General features: G+C 35.4%; 1 protein-coding gene across 2 annotated transcripts in view; it reads left to right on the top strand.

Moving 5' to 3' along the window:
* The window catches only part of Ptx1 (pituitary homeobox homolog Ptx1), a 343,282-nt gene that overhangs the window by 130,682 nt on the left and 192,066 nt on the right, over window positions 1-20,534 (top strand). The window contains exon 2 of one of the 2 annotated variants that reach the window (XM_069842122.1): window positions 13,397-13,507. The exons of the other annotated variant lie outside the window; for it this stretch is intronic. Coding sequence (XP_069698223.1) covers window positions 13,397-13,507 — 111 coding nt within the window. The remainder of the gene's footprint in view (window positions 1-13,396; window positions 13,508-20,534) is intronic. 2 annotated transcript variants of the gene reach the window in all.

The raw sequence follows: 20,534 nt of genomic DNA on the forward strand, positions 1-20,534 counted from the left end.
CATTACAATACAGGAACAATATAAATTAATCATTGTATAATTACATTACAAATACAGGAACAATATGGAATTAATAATTGTATAATTACATTAAAAATACTTTAACAATATAGAATTAATAATTGTATAACTACATTACAAACACAGAAAGAATATAAATTAATAATTGTATAATTACATTACAAATACGGGAACAATATAAATTAATAATTGTATATTTACATTACAAATACAGGAACAATATAGAATTAATAATTGTATAATTACATTACAAATACAGGAATAATATAAATTAACAATTGTATAATTACATTACAAATACAGGAATAATACAAATTAATAATTGTATAATTACATTACAAATACAGGAACAATATAGAATTAATAATTGTATAATTACATTACAAATACAGGAACAATATAGAATTAATAATTGTATAATTACATTACAAATACACGAACAATACAAATTAATAATTGGATAATTACATTACAAATACAGGAACAATATAGAATTAATAATTGTATAATTACATTACAAATACAGGAGCAATACAAATTAATAACTGCATAATTACATTACAAATACAGGAACAATACAAATTAATAATTGTATAATTACATTACAAATACAGGAACAATATAGAATTAATAATTGTATAATTACATTACAAATACAGGAACAATATGAATTAATAATTGCATAATTACATTACATTAATTAAGTTGCATTGCATACTAAATGCGGAGAAAAGTAATTTAATCCACTTCTTTTGAATGATGGCCCATGAACATGTATATAGGCCTAACTGCTATCATAATGAAGAATTGAATTACATACGTTCCAACGTATGAGAAGTTATGTGACGTCTTCGTTACATTATTTTTTTTTAATTCGCATGCCCTGTTCACGACTCACAATGTGTTCCTTATGTAACTTTGCAAAGCAAATATTTTGAGAGAAATATATGCCATCATATTCATAAATAAGGAATGTTTACATTAAGAAGAGATATCATTATAACCTAAGTTTCCGTGTTAAGGTTCATGTTTTACTGAATTTCATGAAGAAATACGAGTAACTAAGATACATCTAGGCCTACGTAGTGGAGGTGTAACACAATACATGTTAGAGTCCTAGTTAAGTGTCTGAGAATAAACAAAAATTATGCATTTACATCATCAAATATTTGGTTAGAACTACAAAGCCTAGTAATAAACTTCACAATGATATAGCAATAATAGAGATAATGGCAGATAGTAAAGTTAATTCTTGACTTGACATACCTAGCTTCTTAACTGGAGATGCTATAGGTAAGGAGACAGTGAAATATGATAACGTCAGTGAAAACCAAAGTTTTCTGAAACAATCAATTTGACGTATTTTTTTTTAATAAAGTAGACTCTTGCTAATCCGACCATTCCTTGCACAGATGGGTGGCGGATTAGCGAGAGTGCCGAATTACCGAGAATGCTTAAAAGTGTCATTTAATGCAATGTTATAAGCTGCGCCAATCACTCCACCTGCACTTGTAAATCGAAATTAGAACATTCCACACGTGGCTGCGTGGCAGGCATGTGTAGGCCTACACGTATATTATAAAATGTATAGAAGTGCATAAGTAATGTAGTATAATACATGGCAGTATGCAAATTTCCCAGAAAATAGTTACAACAGAAGTGATAGGAAGCATAGTAGGAGGAGGCCGGATATTTAAGAGGCCGGATTACTGAGGGGCGGATTAGCGAGATTCTAGTTTATAAATCTCTGAGGTTCTGCCCTAGGAACTCAGTATTTCTATTGTAAGAAACTGTCATCTAAATACAGTAATTATCCAACGGCGTATTTCAGCCTGCTAAGGCGCTTATCTGTCGATCCGGAATTGCGCTCGGGCACGGGTTCCATTCCTGCTAGGGCTGATTACCTGGTTGGTTTTTTTCCGAGGTTTTCCTCAACCGTAAAACGAATTTCAGGTAATGGTGAATCTTCGGCCTCATCTCGCCAAATACCATCTCGCTATCACAAATCACATCGACACTAAATAATCTAGTAATTTATACAGCGTCGTTAAATAAACAAGTAAAAAAATAAGTAGCTAATTGAACGACGAATGGTTTTCTGAGGCAGTGAAAATGAGTACCTATTTTAAAAGGGATGCAAATTATCTATAGTAATGCCACAAGAGACCTCGAGTGACATTTATTAGGACTATTTTGTGAATAAAATAAAAATATAAATAATATATCCCAAAAATTCGCTCACAAAATGTTAATAATTGTATATTTATGAATACTTAACCTATTCAGACATTGTGAAGTCAAAATAGATGAATAACGATTAAGCCTACTGCAATAAAGAAATTGAAGTTATTCAGTAATGCCAATTGAGACTTTTAAACAAACAAAACAACATTATTTACTGGTACTGTTCCTGGTTCCAATATATGACCAAATACTTTTCAAGATTCTGGACTGAGAAGTTTTTTCTCTTGTCTCTCAAAATACATTTGAAGGACGAATAGGTTCTTTTGACAGTGCATGACGTCATAGGTGCAAATTTCATCGCTGCCACTGCAGCAGGTACACACGGTAACTGACATTTGAAGCTTTCCCCCTGGAGAACGGAGCACACATTTTTAATTTTTTCAAACCCTGGATTCCTCTGCAATACTTTCTTCAGTTTAATGTGTCGGCTTCACCCACAGGTTCTGGTAGTTGTTTCTGTAGAAGCGAGTCAATGACACCAATTGCATCTTTCAGTTGTAACGACGAAGATTCCAAGAAGGCCTACTCAATATATTTTGGAAGGTCACTGAAATGTGCTTTGAGTAAAGCCAGGGAGCCATGATAGATGTCACTGCTAAGTACAGATTTCGCCTTAGGGATTGAGGCAGCCTCCTTCACGTCGAGTGTCTCTCTCGAAATGTATCGATATTTCTCTTAAAATAAAAAAAAATCAATACATAACGCAGTAAATACAGGATAACGCTTATCAACAATGATTTAGTTTTTTTAGGTACTAAGGTCCAATTTAGGTTTTTTTTTTAGGTTCAACAGAATTCACATACAGAGTGTTAAAAATAACGTTTACAACGTTTCAGGGATGATAGAGGAAGTAAAAACAAACATATGTTTTAAGTGATAAACCTTTAGCAGATGCGCCGTTTTTCCGCTAGATGGCCTGAAGGATAGATGACTTGACTTCCGTCACACCACACACTGGTTAGTTCTGTTTGTGCACGACCATCTTGTAAGGCCTTACCTGTTGCCAAACACTCTCCGTGGTGGTAATTATTTTGTTTTTCTACGCGACGTCCTACCAGAACGTTTAGAAAATATCCCATTGAACATCAGAGAACGAATAAGGTTTCAGCATGACGGTGCCCCTCCACGCTTTGATCGTCGTGTCAGGAACCACCTAAATACTACATTCCCCGATCGTTGGATTGGCAGGGGTGGACCGGTACCGTGGCCACCTCGATCACCGGACCTAACCCACTGGATTTCTTTTTGTGGGGAGACGTGAAACGTTTTGTGTATGAGACTCTGATGGATACGGCAGAAGACTTAATTGCTCGCGTTGTTGAAGCTGTACATGTTATTAGAGACAATGTTGGCCTCCATAGTACGAAGGTACCAGTTGTGCAATGCCTTCAATGGACGGCAGTTTGAACACCACCTCTAAAACGACAATTGATCTTGTTCTTTATGGATTATACTAACACTTACTTACACAATAAACGGCGCATCTACCAAAGTTTTGTCACCTACAAAAGATATTTGTTTTTACCTCCTCTATTATCCCTGAAACGTTACAAACGTTATTTTTAACACCTTGTATACGATTTCTACGATCATGATTCGGAAAGGTATTGAAGAACTTAGGAGTTACGAAGCAAGGAAAAACATATGTAAAAACCTTCAAATCCGGTCTCTACTGATAATAGATGTAACTTATCAGACAGAACCTCAGTCAGAGGTAAAAGCTTCTATTAGGCCTATGTATGTCGAAGCTGGGCATTTCATCATAGGATAAATATATTGAGGTGATAATCGAAAATTGGTACTACAATAACGATAGAGGAAATGAAAATATTCTAATTAATACTTCCACAATATCGTTTTCTGTCCACTACATGTTTCAATTTGCATATAGCAGTCATGTCAATTGATACCCAAAGGAGCAAGCGCGCGCTTTAGAGCTCAGGAGAGCCTGAGCGCTTTACAGCGGAAAGGAAAGAGACAGGCGAAAGCTTGGTCGAGCTATACACAGGGATGGCCAGCACTGATTGAATTGATAAAGGGAAGAGAACTTGTTAAAACTGTATCCATGCTAATTTTTAGGTTTGTCTGAGAAGTATAAGTGCATTGTAAGATTGTGTAAGATTGTAAGTTTTAATTTTAATGCTCATTTTTCACAAGTTTGATTTTTTTGTTCAAAAGAAATATTTGTCAACTTCCTTTTATAGAAAAGTCAAATTTTCAGATATAGGCCTATTTATTTAGTAGCCTTACAGAATGTTTTCGTAAATCTAATATACCGTAAATACGTATTACTGAAGATAGTGTATTGAAAATTTTAAAAATAAACGCATGGAAATTGTTTGTAAGGAAATAAATTAACAAAGCAACTACTGTTACATCATAAGCAAAAGATACGTGCCTATGTGTTGTATAGCTTCAGCACATTTCGAGAAAATTATTTAATATTCTGATGATAGGAAGTTGCTCATCAATATCACCTTAAAAGCATAATGCGATGAGAGTTTTGTTATGGAATATTAGTTACACTTAAAACATACGCGTATACAGCACCTAGGTAACTTTGTTTTGTACTGTAATATTGTTTTCATTAGGTTATTGATTACTTTTATAAGGCTAAAGGTACCATCAATACCAACTCCAACTAATCATGTCATACTCAGTCTCTTTTCCCCGGATATCACTTTCTTTATAAAGGATGTGTTTCATCCACTTAGTATAGTATAGTTGTACTACTATGGAATTTATGTGAATATTCCTTCTTCACTCTTTATTATGTTATTAACATTTAAAACACAACTGCGATATTAAGAAATTATTATTAGAACTTTTATTTTACAGATAATATACATAATATCAAACAGAAGACGCCATATAAAAATAACGACATAAAATTTCACGTTCCGTTTGAAGTTTATGCATCACTGTTTTCTTAATCCAACAGGCTGCTTATTCATATACGCAACCCTTCCTCTTTCCATACTTAGCGCTTGCTGCCCGCGCACGACTTCAAGGTCAGAAAAATGCGCTTGCTTTGACATCACTGCATAGGCCTATAGCATGACATGCTTATGGACTATTGGTAGTGGAGATCGGGACATTTCTACGCTCAGTCAAATCAAGCAGATGGGCCATTATGCTAACTTTAAATATTGACAAGGGAAGAAATGACAGGTGAATTTTAAATGTAGCCCTCTCATTACGGAACAGGTTTATTTCACTGATGTAACTTTCCTTCGGATAGGATCCGTACTAAAAAACTTTAACACGCTTAAAATTCCATCGCCCTCTGCTGGATTTGAACACACGAACCTCGAATCCAATGGCAAGCACGGTAACTACTAGACTACGGAGAGTAACTGAAGTCGCTCGTATTTAAACCCAGTTCTTCGGCATGAAAAACCGAGGCTTTAAAGTATAGGCCGTACACTATGACATTTTTAATACTGTAATAAACTATAAACTTGAAAACTTCATAACGTTAAGGTACGGAGCAAAGTTACATTTGAAAGAAATCCAGGAACTCTTGCAGAAATGGATATTGATAAACCGGAAATGACTAGATAAGATTAAGCCGGAATACTGAGCCACTTTGTGTTTGAGCTAAGCCTTGAAAGCCTGAGTCGTAATCCTTATGTACGAGGGAGGGGGGGGATAATCTATAGAATGTGTTTTATTAGGTTATCTGTTAATTGTTTCCAAGCCAGAAAGAAAATACTGACGTGTGAGTTGAATTTCGCATATTCAACGCGGTTGGAAATTTTTTTAAAATTATATCATATCAGAGATGCAAAAACATCCAACGTTTCGGAGCTACGTAGGACATATGGACTCCATCATCAGGAAAGGCAGGAAGGAGGAACCGATCTGTTGGGTCTGTACTTCTTCTTCTTAAGGCACTACAACTTCATTGAAGTTTTGGCTTCTCAACGGTCTGTTTCCATTTCTCTTTATCTTTGATAATTTTGGGTCAATTCTGAATCCTTAATAATTTTATATCTTCCAGTACATCATCTCTCCACCTATTTTCTGGTCTTCCTGTTGCTCTTGTTGTTGGGTCCGTTACCAAAAGCTATTCTCCAGGACTGGACGTCAAGTGCAATATTGGGTGGTTATGCATAGTATGCATTTTATGTAGGGTAAGGTTGCGTACATCGCACCACTTTAGCATTTATAACTTTTATTGAACAATACAATTTTTATTTTCCGCATTCCTTTACAGAAATACATTCCCAGATCATTTACCTTTCATGTAAAAAAGAATACTTAAATTTGATTTAATATTTTTGAAGTAGAATGACATTTTCGAAACACTTGTCAGTGGTGCCATTTAGGCAATTAGTTTCCTAAATAGCACCTGCGGTTTCTTAAATCGTACCTCTTTAACTGCAGGGAACAGGATGAAGGAAAGCTTTTAATATTGAACATATTGAAAAGTATTTAATATGAATAATGTAATAAATGCAAATTACAAGTTTATTGAAATTAATGAAAGAGAGTAACGCATTTTCAAATGAAATTGAAAAATAGAGCATAAATTACCTAATATTTAGACTTCCTGAATGCGTTTTTTATTGTTATACATTTGCCATGTGCTTCACCAGGCAGTTCAAACTGTAAACTGCGTCACCTTTTCTCCACAATTATCTCGAAGCCACCTAAGAACTGCTTCATGATTTAGCTGTCTGAAATGGTTTGAAGATAGAAACATCTAAAGGCTGGGCCTCTGAGTATTATGACGAGAAAGCTGAAATAGGAGCACATCATTTTCCCGAGATAATCTAGCTTCTAAATTTTTGGAATGGTTCGTATAGGTCGACATAAAGAAGAAGCACTTTTTTCTATGGCAGGTTTGAGTGGCAAATAAAATGTTTGAGCTATTCGATAATGTTGATGTAACCTGACTCAGAGTAAACAAATAACGATCCTGGAGGAGCACCAGCTTATAATGTAGGATGCACTGTTTGACGTTTGACATTTTCATAGGTGGCACAAAATATCTGGTGCGCTTGTACAACACACACTTGTTGTATTAACGCCCTTTTCACCACTTGATATTGCACCCACCTGATGCATTCCTCGTTCAGTTAAAATTTTTGGGCATTCTTTTGTACGGCTAGAATTGCTACAGTTGCTCATATCGCACTGGTGTGAATTAGGAACCTACAAAGTGGTGCGAATTGAGAAACTACGTCATAAGTTATTATTTCCTTCATTCTAGCCTATAATCACCACATGTTCGAAAATCGTACTAAGTTAAATGTTCTTTAATATTTCTTTTAACCAATAACATCTTAAGATCATGGATTCCTTTGCATACAAATCCGTTATTTAGTTACAAAATATTAGCTAAATATACATCCACCTGAGCGATTATATTAAATACTCTATCACCACTTTGCTAGCACAAAAAAGTGGCAGAAATCAAGTGACATGGTGGAAGTTCATATGGTAGATTGTAACAATACCACTAGATGCTACACTACTACAGTAACTTGTTTTAAACTAGCAGTGGTGCCATTTAGGAAGCGGTGCGATTTATGCTACTCTACCCTATGTATTTAATGCAATCCTTGACGCGACAGTCCATGAAGGTTCAAGGCCGACCAGCCGATTGCTGACGTCAGGATCATCCAACCAATACGAATCTCCCAGTCTTTATGGCTCGTTTTCGAAATCGGATTTCATTAACCAGTATAGCTTCCCAAATTCATGACGATGCTGGGTGTGTACCGGTCCCATACACTGGCAGAAATTTTGAGAGAAAATTATTTCCCCATGGGGACTCGAACCAGCACTCATTCTGTAACGCTAGTCCAGGCATGATGTCTTAGACCACAACGCTATGGCGCGGGACATGTACGTACAGTAGTGGCAAAAAAACCCGAACCGACCCTTGTAGCTGATTTCAGAGCCTTGTTCACTAGGAGCACGATAGACTGGTAACTAAGATTTTCGTGGTCCGAATCCTGCCTGGAAAGGAAAATTTTTTTTTGTTCCTTATTCAAATTTATTCCCAATACTTTTCGATTGCAGCGATATTTTATTGCTTAATTAACTTATTATTCCCAGAACATGAATTTTACCAGCAATCAAAAAGTACTGGGAATACATTTTAATAAAGAACAAACATAAAAAAGTTTTCTTCCCAGGCAGGATTCGAACAACGAAAGTCTTAGTTACCAGTCTATCGTGCTCTGGAGTGAACAAGGCTCTGAAATCAGCTACAAGAATCGGTCCTTTTTTTTTTTTTGCTACTACATGTAGGTGCTCTTGGTTAAAATGAAAATGGCATCATGTCAGTCGGGAGGTCCAAGTTATATTCACCAGACTTCAAAAATAATTTTAAATTAATAGGTTGATTCATAAGTTTGTACCGTTATTGTTCGTTATCATAACACTACGTTGTTAGGTGATTGTTTATCGTTCGACATCTGTCATTTGTTATTTGGAGTGTTGTGCTTGTAAATACGCCTTAAATTTTGCGGGTATGAACAAAACTTGTGCTATTTGTGGACGAAAGAAGATGGAGTGTCAAGTGGGAAAAAAACAGAACACTTCCGACATATTCCTCTATTTGAATTTAATAGAGTAGCAAAGGCAGCGGAGGCGGCTCGAAATATTTATGCCGTGTACGGGGAGAATGCCGGGAGAATGCCATCGGAAACACTACAAGAAAATAGTTCTTCAGTTTCAACACACAACATTTATTGTCAACAACTCCGACGCCTTGCTGCCGCAATTGAAGAAAAACGACCAGGAAGACTATATCAAATGATGCCGCAACACGACAATGCACGTCCGTACTCCGCTAACATGAGCAAAGCAGCTATCCAGGTGTTTGGTTGGGATGTGATTCCACATTCTCCATGTTCTCCCGATCTTTCGTGATCAGATTTCTATCTCTTCCGTTCTCTACTCAACAACCTTCAAAGCAAATTTATTCAGACGCGGAATCGAGAAACTACCTTAGCGTTGGCAAAGAGTCATAGATAATGTAGGTGAATATATTACTGATTGGAATGGAATGGAATTTAACTCAGGGGGGCACGGATGCCCAGCACTGCAACATATTGAGATCTATTGCGCTAACCCTCGATATGGAATGAGTTGCATGCCACAGATCCCCCTATGCGCACCGCCCTAACCACATGACTCCCTTAGCGACCGGTTCCTACAGCCGACAGAAATCCATATACTATTCCTGCTTCGGCAAATTCTCCCAAGACCCCCCTGTCGGTCCGAAGCGAAACTCCTCCCACGAGTAGGTCCGCCTCGGGTGCCATTGCAGAAGCCATCCAACATCGCTGAACTAAATTCCACGGAGGCCGGTCGAAAGAGTCAGCAGCTTCGGGAGGCCGCCGGTAAAGTAATCTGAAAAACCAGAAATGGGATGATGAGGAAAGGATAATGGGGGAGGAAAGGAAGTAGCGAAGATGAGTGGGGTTCCAATCGCCTAATAAAGTTACCTGATATTCATCCATAGGAGTGAGGGAAAAACCCCGAAAAAACCTCACCCATGCAACTCTTCCTGACCGGGAATCGACCCCGGGATAAATTACTGATTAATTTGGGTCTTTTAATCTTCTTCTTTTTCTTCTTCGTATCACGTATTAAGCCTGGTCTTTTATTCATTTGAAATAAAAGCTTTTGTCACAACGAAAAATCGCTACGAACGTTTGTCTCGTTATAATTGAAGTTAGGTAAGCCTATCAGTATTTATAATCGTAACAATACTGCGAAGAAATCTTTAATAAATGAGGAACAGAAGAGATACATTCCCCCAAAAGTATGAAAAACACTTATTATAACACAAAGACTTGATGACTTACGGCGCTGGAGTAAAGTATTGCTCGCTACAATCCAAGCTCTTACTGCAGTACTCGGGCGTGAATTCCATTCCAGCTTGGCTGATTGCCTGGCTGAATTTTTCCAAGGTATTTCCCCAACTGTAAGACAAAAATAAGGCAATCTCAGGCGAACCTTCGGACTAATATAGCCAAATATAATTTCAATATCATCAATTCCATTGAAACTAAATAATCTAGTAGTTGATATAGCATCGTTAAATAGCCGATTATAAATCTATCAGGGACATCATTATTGTCATTTCTGTCTCTTGGCAGATCTATGATAAGCTTATATGGTAACCATCACTACCATCACCACCACCACCACCACCACCACCATTCTCATCATCATTTCCATTATCTTCCAAAGTTGTCGTAAATCTAGGCACGGGATCCATAGCTTTACTCTCCTCGCAAAGGAAACTATACGAACTATTTTATCATCCTTAAAATCAATTGCCCTCAACGGAGTTTGAACCCACGAATCTAGGATCCAACGCTCGGTATGGTAATCGTCAAATGAACCAGGACGACTTAATATTAAGAAATTAAGTGAAATATAACAACTGAAAATGTTCGAAAAAAAGAGATTATTTCATCTTAGGAGTCTTATATGAACCCACTGTTAGTCCTGAGGACTAAGAAAATGTAGGCTGTCAAGGTAAGATAAAGAGCACGCATTTTCGGCACTATGTACGCAATTTTATGAGCGAGAAAATATTTGGGATTATAAAAAGAGGAGAGTTATCATTTTTTCCAACGTTATTGGTGCATAGGCTGTAGCCATATGAAAATTCAAAGCCCTAGTGAACACTAGAATGAGATGTACCGAAACAGGAAGGGTTACTTCTCTATCAATCTGTACCAAGAATCGTTACATGTTGGCCTGGGTCAGTATTTGATGCCTGTCTTGCGCAAAGTTTGAAAACAATGACTATCCAAAAACACAATATTACCATAGCGACACGCACGTATAATAAGCGAATTATTTGCGCCGGCTACGATGGCTCTGTCGTTTTGAATCTTTTCCGTTTAAAGATGGAATAGCTAACAGATCGTTAAAATATCACATTTGCAACGACCTATACTTTAAAGACTGGAATAGTTTAAAGATCCGTTACTTAGCGAGAGAATAGCAATTTATGGAACAGGTTTCTTGCAACCCAGCATAATTCTGCTAAATATAGAATTTGAATCTAGAGTTTAATGGAAGTTATAGATGTGATGTTGGTAGTTGAACTAACATTTATCTTCTTGTATAATATGCGATTATATATATAGCATCTCCATCTGTATTCACATTTCATCATGACGCATTCAATTGAAATAATTTATTTTTGTATCACAAAACTACACGTAGTTGAGGTTACGTCACGTCTGTTACTACTGCAATAACTCCACTTGTTTTTTTTTATTTTACACACTAGTATAACTTATATCAGTCATGTTGATTGATGCCCATAGGAGCAAGCGTGCGCTTTAGAGCTCAGGAAAGCCTGAGCACTTTACAGCGGAAAGGAAAGAGGCAAACTAAAGAGATAATATATGCCGCTTGGTCGAGCTATATTCAGGGATGGACAGCACTGATTCAATACATAAAGGGAAGAGAACTTATTAAAGCTGTATCCATGTTAATTTTTAGATTTTTCTGAGAAGTATAAGTGCATTATAAGAATGTAAGTTTTAATTTTAATGCTCATTTTTCACAAGTATGATTTTTTTATTTAAAAGAAATATTCTGTCAACCTTTTTTTTTTAATTTTCAGATATAGGCCTATTTATTTAGTACCCTTACAGAATATTTTCGTAAATCTAAATATACCGTAAATACTGAAGATAGTGTATTGAAAATTTTTAAAATATTCGCATGGAAATTATTTGTAAGGAAATGAGTTAACAAAGCAACTACTGTTACATCATAAGAAAAGATACGTGCCCATGTGTTGTAAAAATGTCAGGTCTATAGCTTCAGCAGATTTCGAGAAAATAATTTAATATTCTGATGTTAGGAAGTTGTTAACCAATATCACCTTAAAAGCATAATGCGATAAGAGTTTTGTTATGGAATATTAGTTGCACTTAAAACATATACAGCACCTAGGTAACTTTACTTTGTACTGTGATATTGTTTTGATTAGTTTATTGATTACTTTTATAAGGCTAAAGGTACCATCAATATCAATTTCAACTTATCATGCCATACTTACTTACTTACTTACAAATGGCTTTTAAGGAACCCGAAGGTTCATTGCCGCCCTCACATAAGCCCGCCAGCGGTCCCTATCCTGTGCAAGATTAATCCAGTCTCTATCATCATACCCCACCTCCCTCAAATCCATTTTAATATTATCCTCCCATCTACGTCTCGGCCTCCCTAAAGGTCTTTTTCCCTCCGGTCTCCCAACTAACACTCTATATGCATTTCTGGATTCACCCATACGTGCTACATGCCCTGCCCATCTCAAACGTCTGGATTTAATGTTCCTAATTATGTCAGGTGAAGAATACAATGCGTGCAGTTCTGTGTTGTGTAACTTTCTCCATTCTCCTGTAACTTCATCCCGCTTAGCCCCAAATATTTTCCTTAGCACCTTATTCTCAAACACCCTGAACCTATGTTCCTCTCTCAGAGTGAGAGTCCAAGTTTCACAACCATACAGAAGAACCGGTAATATAACTGTTTTATAAATTCTTATCATGCCATACTCAATCTCTTTTTTTGGGATATCACTTTCTTTATGAATGATGTATTTCATCCATTTATTACAGTATTGTTGTATTTTTTTTATTTTAGTAGGTTATTTTACGACGCTTTATCATATAGTTGTATTACTATGGAATTTATGTGAATATATCTTCTTAACTCTTTAGTATGTTATTAACGTTTACAACACAAGTGCAATATTAAGAAATTGGTATTAGTACTTTTGTTTTACAGACAATATAGATAATATCAATCAGAAAGAGGCCATATAAAAATAACGACATAACATTTCACCTTCCGTTTGAAGTTTGTGCACCACTGTTTTCTTAATCCAATAGGCTTCTTATTCATATACACAACCCTTCCTCTTTCCATACTTAGCGCTTGATGCCCGCGCACGACGTCAAGGTCAGAAAAATGCGCTTGCTTTGACATCACTGACTTATATGAAACATGAAGTAGATGAAACCTGTAAGTTTCGTTGGCTCTAACTACTGTGCATGTTCTGTGTGTACCGACTGCATGGTAAAGTTAAGCCTGGTATTGAAGATGGAGCCACTTGCACGATTTCTCTTTGCAGTGTGGGCGGAGACCGGTGACTTCCGCGACAATGCCCACACCATGGCAGTCGCAGCCATGGATCACACCCAGCTCACATTCCCCGCCAGGAGTAGAACTCGGGACAGGAAAGGTACGATTCCCCAGAGTGCACGCTTTATCTCTATGCAGGTTGATTCTTCCAGGAACCTTTGATCATCATAGGGTCAAATACAATCAAATTTGTTCGCTTTTTTCTTAAGTAGTTCTTCTAGTTCCTTCACTTTTAAGAAAGTTACTTTTACAGGACGAACCGTAAGTAATGTCTAGAATTCGTGGAACTGCCACGAGAATCGCAAGGTTTACTACGCACTCGGTATAGACTGTATGAGAAGGGGGCGTGCAATGGATGGAGTTTACCTCTGATGTAAACACTGAGCAGTATACTGCGGTTATAATAAAACCTGTATCCTGCATTCAAGAAATATAATGAATGATCATTGAAGTAGGAAATGTCTAAACATGTAAATACACAATTACTTTATAGTGAGATATATTAACTCTTAAAATTTAATGTAATATACTCACATCATCCTTGAATATGTGCATTGCAGTGAAGAGTGAGATACATTTTGAGCGACTGCAAAGTAACCTCCTCTGATTGTCACTCTAACAATTTTTATATTGGGAAAATGTACGTTCAACATCAAACGATGTAATAGGTGCATATTTGAAGAACCGAAAGTCACTACTTTTCAGTACACCAACTTCAGACGTCTTGTCATGACCTGATGGAACATCATTTGTAATACGAAGTTGTGAATAGGCAGAATTTTTAGCAATAATGTTTCTCAACTTACATTCACTTTTCCTGAAATTAGTGAATTGTTATTTTGGATAACGGTTTGTAATACTTTATCCACTATATTAAGGGCTTCTGAGAGTTGTACTTTAGACGATTCTAACAGGGTGATGCTTTTGTACACGATTTTAAAATTAGAATCAATGAACAGAATATCTTCCAATAGCTGTTCAGAAGGCAATGATTTTACAGCGCAACAGTGGAACTGTCTGTACTATTCAATGCATCAATTACCTCCATTATTCTTCCGTACTAATCTGCATAATAATTAACAGCATCCAACCTCGTTTTCTAACGAGTCAAGACTGGCTGCGGGGGTAAGGATATTCCAGAGTCAATTGTTCGGAACAGCAACACTCTCATTGTAGTATGTTTGATTGAATTCTTGTCTGCACTGAACAAGTGTTAAGCTTTGACTATTCCAACCACAGTCATGCAAAAACAAGTGCTTACATAGGTATACTTTAGGTGTAGTTGCTCTATCTATTTGGGCCGGTCACAACTCTTAACATGAACTGCTTGTACTACGAGACCGGGTGGTCGCTCACCTCCTCTATACTACCGTACATCGGCAACCTGATTGCATGCTGCGTGTGGCAATTCAACGAAGTCTAGTAATGTCATTAATTTCAGAGGGTTATTCTTTGAGGTATTTCAAACAAAAAAATTTAGTACAATAAATTCTTCTTGCTTTTGCTTTGTTTTAGAGATAAAAACGGTTGCATATGAAACATTTCTGCAGTGCTCGGGAAAAGTGACACAAGTCAGTTTCCACAAACCTTTTTTGATAATTTATTGACAACTTACGGAACATCTGCTCGCTTGGAAAAAAATACATAAGTATTTCTCCCATTACAATAATTCATACAGAAAAAATCAAATCGACATAAACCAGTGTAAGTTGTCAATAAATTATCAAAAAGTTTTGTGGAAACTGACTTATGTCACTTTTCCCGAGCACTGCAGATTTCACAGCGTGTTTTGGAAGATTTAATTTCCAATATGCTCACAAGCAAACATTCTCATGGGAGCAGGTAAAGTTTTCTTTTTATTCCATCATGTTAATCAATCAATCAATCAATCAATAAATAAATCAATCAATCAATCTTCTTAATGTATTCAGCTGTTTGTTGACAACATAAAGTCCACTATAGTCCACTGTAGTCTATTCAGTTGTTTTTCACGAGAAATGAGGGGTATTTTGAACGGTGTTCATTATAGATGCCTGTTGCTAGTAGCCAGAGGTGGGGTGTAGTCAATATATACTGCAGGGCTGTGTCTTCTGCAACTGGTAGGCCTACTGATGATTTTAATTTACTTCCATCATGTTAATAATGTCAAAACAAATGCTTGTACAAATTTTGGCACTTGAGCACAACTACAAGGGTCGTAAAAATAAGTTTCCCTGGAGCCGTTAACAGAAAGAAACACAATTTCATTGGAAAAATTTATTGGAACAGATATAACAAATGTTGAGCTATTTTGCAACGTATTCCTCACCGGAATTGAAATATTTGCCATACCATGGAATCGACAGAGAGGTGCAGACGGTTGTCACACTGGTTCCGATCCCAGGCGGCAGACTTCTACGACATAAAATTGATCCCACGGTATGAGAAATGTCTCAATTCCGGTGGCAGATATGTTGAAAAACAGCTCAACAATTGTTGTGTCTGTTCCAATAAATCTTTCCACGAAATTGCGTTTTCTTTCTGTGAATGGACCCAGGAAACTTAATTTTTAACGACCCTTTTAATTGCGTTCGAGTCGCCAAAATTTGTACAGGCACTTATTTTGACAATGATAATAATAATAATAATAATAATAATAATAATAATAGATCTAATAATAATAGTAATAATAATAATAATAATAATAATAATAATAATAATAATAAAATAATAACAATAAAATAATAATAATAAAAATAATGAAAATAATAATTATGGCAATAACGATAATAATAATTTATTTAATCTAGCAGACCTAAAGCCAGTAGGCCTTCTCTTCCGCCCAGCCAGACTCTAATTCTAATTGAATACAAATTGGTTACATAGTTACTACATTAATATCTAGACCATAAAACAACATGAGAGTAAATAATGAAAGTTGGATAAGTAATGTTAGTGTGACAATAATAAACATTGGTAAGGCATAGTGTTGATGATGATGATGATGATGATGATGATGATGATAATAATAATAATAATAATAATGAAATAATTTAAATATTTATTCTGCGATATATATATAACCATTAAACATTGAGAAACCTGAAAGAGCTATTATTGTTACCAAGAATTGTTACAAAAATATTTCGTTAGTCTTTTCTTAAATTGGTTTGATGTCTGACAGTCCATGACATTACTCGGTAGGGAATTCCAAAGCCGAGGAACAGTCACAGTGAAAGAAGATGAATATGAGTATGTTCGGTGGGAGGGAATGGATAATATTGAGGAGTGCTGTGATTGTGTGTCTAGGTTATGATGGGTGGATAAATTTTTAAAACGAGACGCAAGATAGACAGGAGTGGATAAATGCAATATGTGAAAGAGAAGGGAAAGACAGTTGATTTTCCTACGATCTTCTAGACGGAGCCAGGACAACATTTCGAGGGATGGTGTTACGTGATCAGCCCGGCGAATATTGCACACGAAACGGATGCACATATTATGAACACGTTACAGTCTCTGCGCCGAAGTAACGCTTAGGTCAGTAAACAGAATATCACAGTAATCGAAGTGAGGCATCACGAGTGTTTGAACTAACATAGAAGAAAGAAATAACTTTTTATCTGCCACTATAAGAATGTTTGCTTGTTAGTCAATTTAAGAGAACAGTTCATTATGATAATAGATTATTGAAATAATTTTAATTTTGTTCTTTAAATGTGCTGAAATTGATCAGAACAAATGTAAAATTTTCAAATTCCTTTTCAGAACTAAAAGCTACATTTGTTCAGCTCAAATTTCTGCACATTTAAAGGACAAAACTAAAATTCTTTCAATTTTTTATTACCATAATACTGTTCTCTTAAATTCACTGAGCATATTGGGAATTAATTCAGTAGCTTTCTCAAAATACGCTATGAAATGTTTCATATAAAATAATTTTTTTCTCGAAAAGAAGAGAAAAGAGCAAATAATGTATTAAACTTTTTTGTTTCAAATAGCCCAAAGAATAACCCCCTGAAAGTAATGACATTATTTACGGTTCACTTTTACAATTATGTGATGCGTGCAATTCAATTCGCTAAAAAGCAAGCAACAATTTGATCGTCGAAGTAATGTAAGTGTATAGAGTTAAAGAGTGATTGTATTGAGTAAATAAACATTTGTTTTGAGATAGAATAACTTTTTCCAATATTAGGTCAATAACTTATTAATATCGCCTCATATTAATATCAATTAAATTATATTAAAAGAAGTGACATGGTCCTTCGGAAACGATGAAAGAAATTTCATTTCGGAAAGGTTAACTAGACCTACATCTAAACAAAAGGATATAAAAGAAGAATAAGACCAAATCTTAGCTCTCGTATAAGTCTTACAATTTAATTTAGAGCCACAAAGGCGAATCTGTCTAATCGCTGCTGCTGCTGCTGTTATTGTTGACAATGATGGTTTATTAAAGACCAGTAGATCGGATTTTTTCCCTGGAATTTTAGTGACAATTTCACTCATATCCTATTCAGCAATTGTGTTTAATAATCCGTTGAATTTCAACCAGAGTCGTTTAGGACAACGCAAAATTGTGGTATACGAATTATCGTATCTAACCTGCAATTTTCTTCTGTACAATCAGTACAGTAGTCACAAATAACATTGCAGTCCTAACGCTCAACCAATTTTAGTGACCTGCGAAACAAACATGGCTGAGATCGGGTGAAGAAATAGAAAACATGATATATGATAGGCCTATATGATATGATATGATATGATACATGATATGATATATGATATGATACATGATATGATACATGATATGATACATGATATGATATATGATATATCATATTATATATCATATCATATCATATCATATCATATCATATCATATCATATCATATCATATCATATCATATCATATCATATCATATCATATCATATCATATCATATCATATATGATATCGTCATGTGGATGTAAGAAATAGGTAACTCGAAATTTGCGTTTTTTAAGTGTTCTCTGTTAGAGCATAGCAAAAATAGCAAAGAATGTAATGCAAGAACTAGGTAACTGATCGAACGATACCAGCGACATATGTTTTTCCAATGTAACAAATAGGTAAAAGATAACAAGGCATATTCCTTAGTGCAATAAATAATTAAATAGGAAATATCTCAAAATAGGGAAAATTGAGTTACCTAGTTCTTGCTTCAGGTGACGATATATGATATGATATGATATGATATGATATGATATGATATAATATGATATAATATGATATGATATATGATATGCTATGATATGATATATGATATGCTATGATATGATATGATATGATATGATATGATATGATATGATATGATATGATATGATATGATATGATATGATATGATATGATATGATATATATTTATTCCAACAGCTTACATCGGTCGTGATGGCCCTTCACATTTCTGCATGTAGGCCCTAGTGCCCTCACTCCCTTGGATACATAATATTCTGCTTACGCTTTTTTAAGCATCCGTCTATTATACACATAAATGACTCTGATAACTTTTCTATCACGTCCCTCACCTCTGCTTCCCTCTCTTCTTTTTCTACTTACCCCTCCCTTTCCTAGTTATCTATCTTATTCTTACTAATATCATTTAACTAAACAATCACTTCTCTCAATCTCTTATCAACTGTTCCCAACACTGTTTACCTTAGTTGAACTCTTCCATATTTGTTAACCTATTTATTCACTTGAATCACTAACGTTCGCTGACTACTTATTCCCATTAATCTAATCTCTATATTTTCTGACGAACTGGTTTCTACACTTTCTTTATATTTCAATTCCCACTTTCTTTAGGCCTATTATATTTGTATCACTACTTACTTATTATCACTCTCTGGCTGTTACTTGTATCTTATCCTTCTTCACTATTATTCCCTTGCCCTACCGACATTTCTGTCACTGTCACTTTTCTCACTTTATCACTTTACTAAATTTCGTCACTCATGCATACTATTTTCACTTCATCACTTTCCTTCGTTTTGTCACTCATGCACCAACCTCTTAAGTTGTAACTTCCTGTCCCTTATTTCTTCCCACTGACATATCTCTATTCGGTGCCTCTAATGTTACTTCATCCCTTCCAGTTCTTGCAGAATCTTGACTTCTTATCTTAGTACCGGTATCTTCTTAAATAGAAAACATAAATATAAGCGCAAAGGATCTTCCTGCAGTTGTGTTTCAATTGCTTCTTTAAATTAAGTTCATAATTTGAACGTATTGTTGTTACGTGCGGAAACATAGTGCCTATGTCTGATTTAAACAAACAACATTCCTGCTGTCATAAATTCACTCATACCTGTGCTGCACATGAATTTATCGCCAAATGAACAGCACTAGTGGTATTACCACAGTCTAGTATATACAGTCACGAAGCTTGGGATGACTTTTTGCATTTATCGCGATAGTTGCTAGCCGCTTGGAGCGCTGTGATTATTAGGAACAATAGACTGTGTCACTGCCATCGTGATCTAATACAGGCCGTAGGGCAGTCCATGTGAATCGCTTAACCCGATCACGAGGGCGGCGTTTCAACCATATAAATTAGTTGAAATGCATAAAGAGTAACATATATTTCTCTCAAATGTAATGTAATTGCTTTAATAGAATTTTAAACAATGATTATGAGACACTTCAGACATAATTCACTTGCGAATTAAGGTGTAATATTATTTTTGGTGTGATAATTACGTTGTTCGTATGTGTAATACCTGCATTTATTTCGATTAAATATTGCGAAATTCTTGTACATTCATTTATGCACGATTCAATAATTTTCAGTTGCACCGCACGGATATTTAGATATGTTGAAATTATAGGTTATATTTACTGTACCGGTTACCCCTTTCTGTTTAATTTTAGTGGTCTCCAATGCCCTTGTCCCTACATATGTATGTTATGTCATATGGAAATTACAGGTTATGTTTACTATATTTAACTTATATTCCTATATTCGCAATTATACATTACAATTAAACATAATGTCATGTATGACACCCGTCACATTCTATTTGTCTGTATTTTAACCCTACAGTTGAGTACTGAATTATTGTATTTATCTAATTTCATAGGAGTAGTTTGGTAAATTTTCTGTCT

This window comes from Periplaneta americana, chromosome 12 (genome assembly GCF_040183065.1).
Source record: "Periplaneta americana isolate PAMFEO1 chromosome 12, P.americana_PAMFEO1_priV1, whole genome shotgun sequence".
Taxonomy (NCBI): Eukaryota; Metazoa; Arthropoda; class Insecta; order Blattodea; family Blattidae; genus Periplaneta; species Periplaneta americana.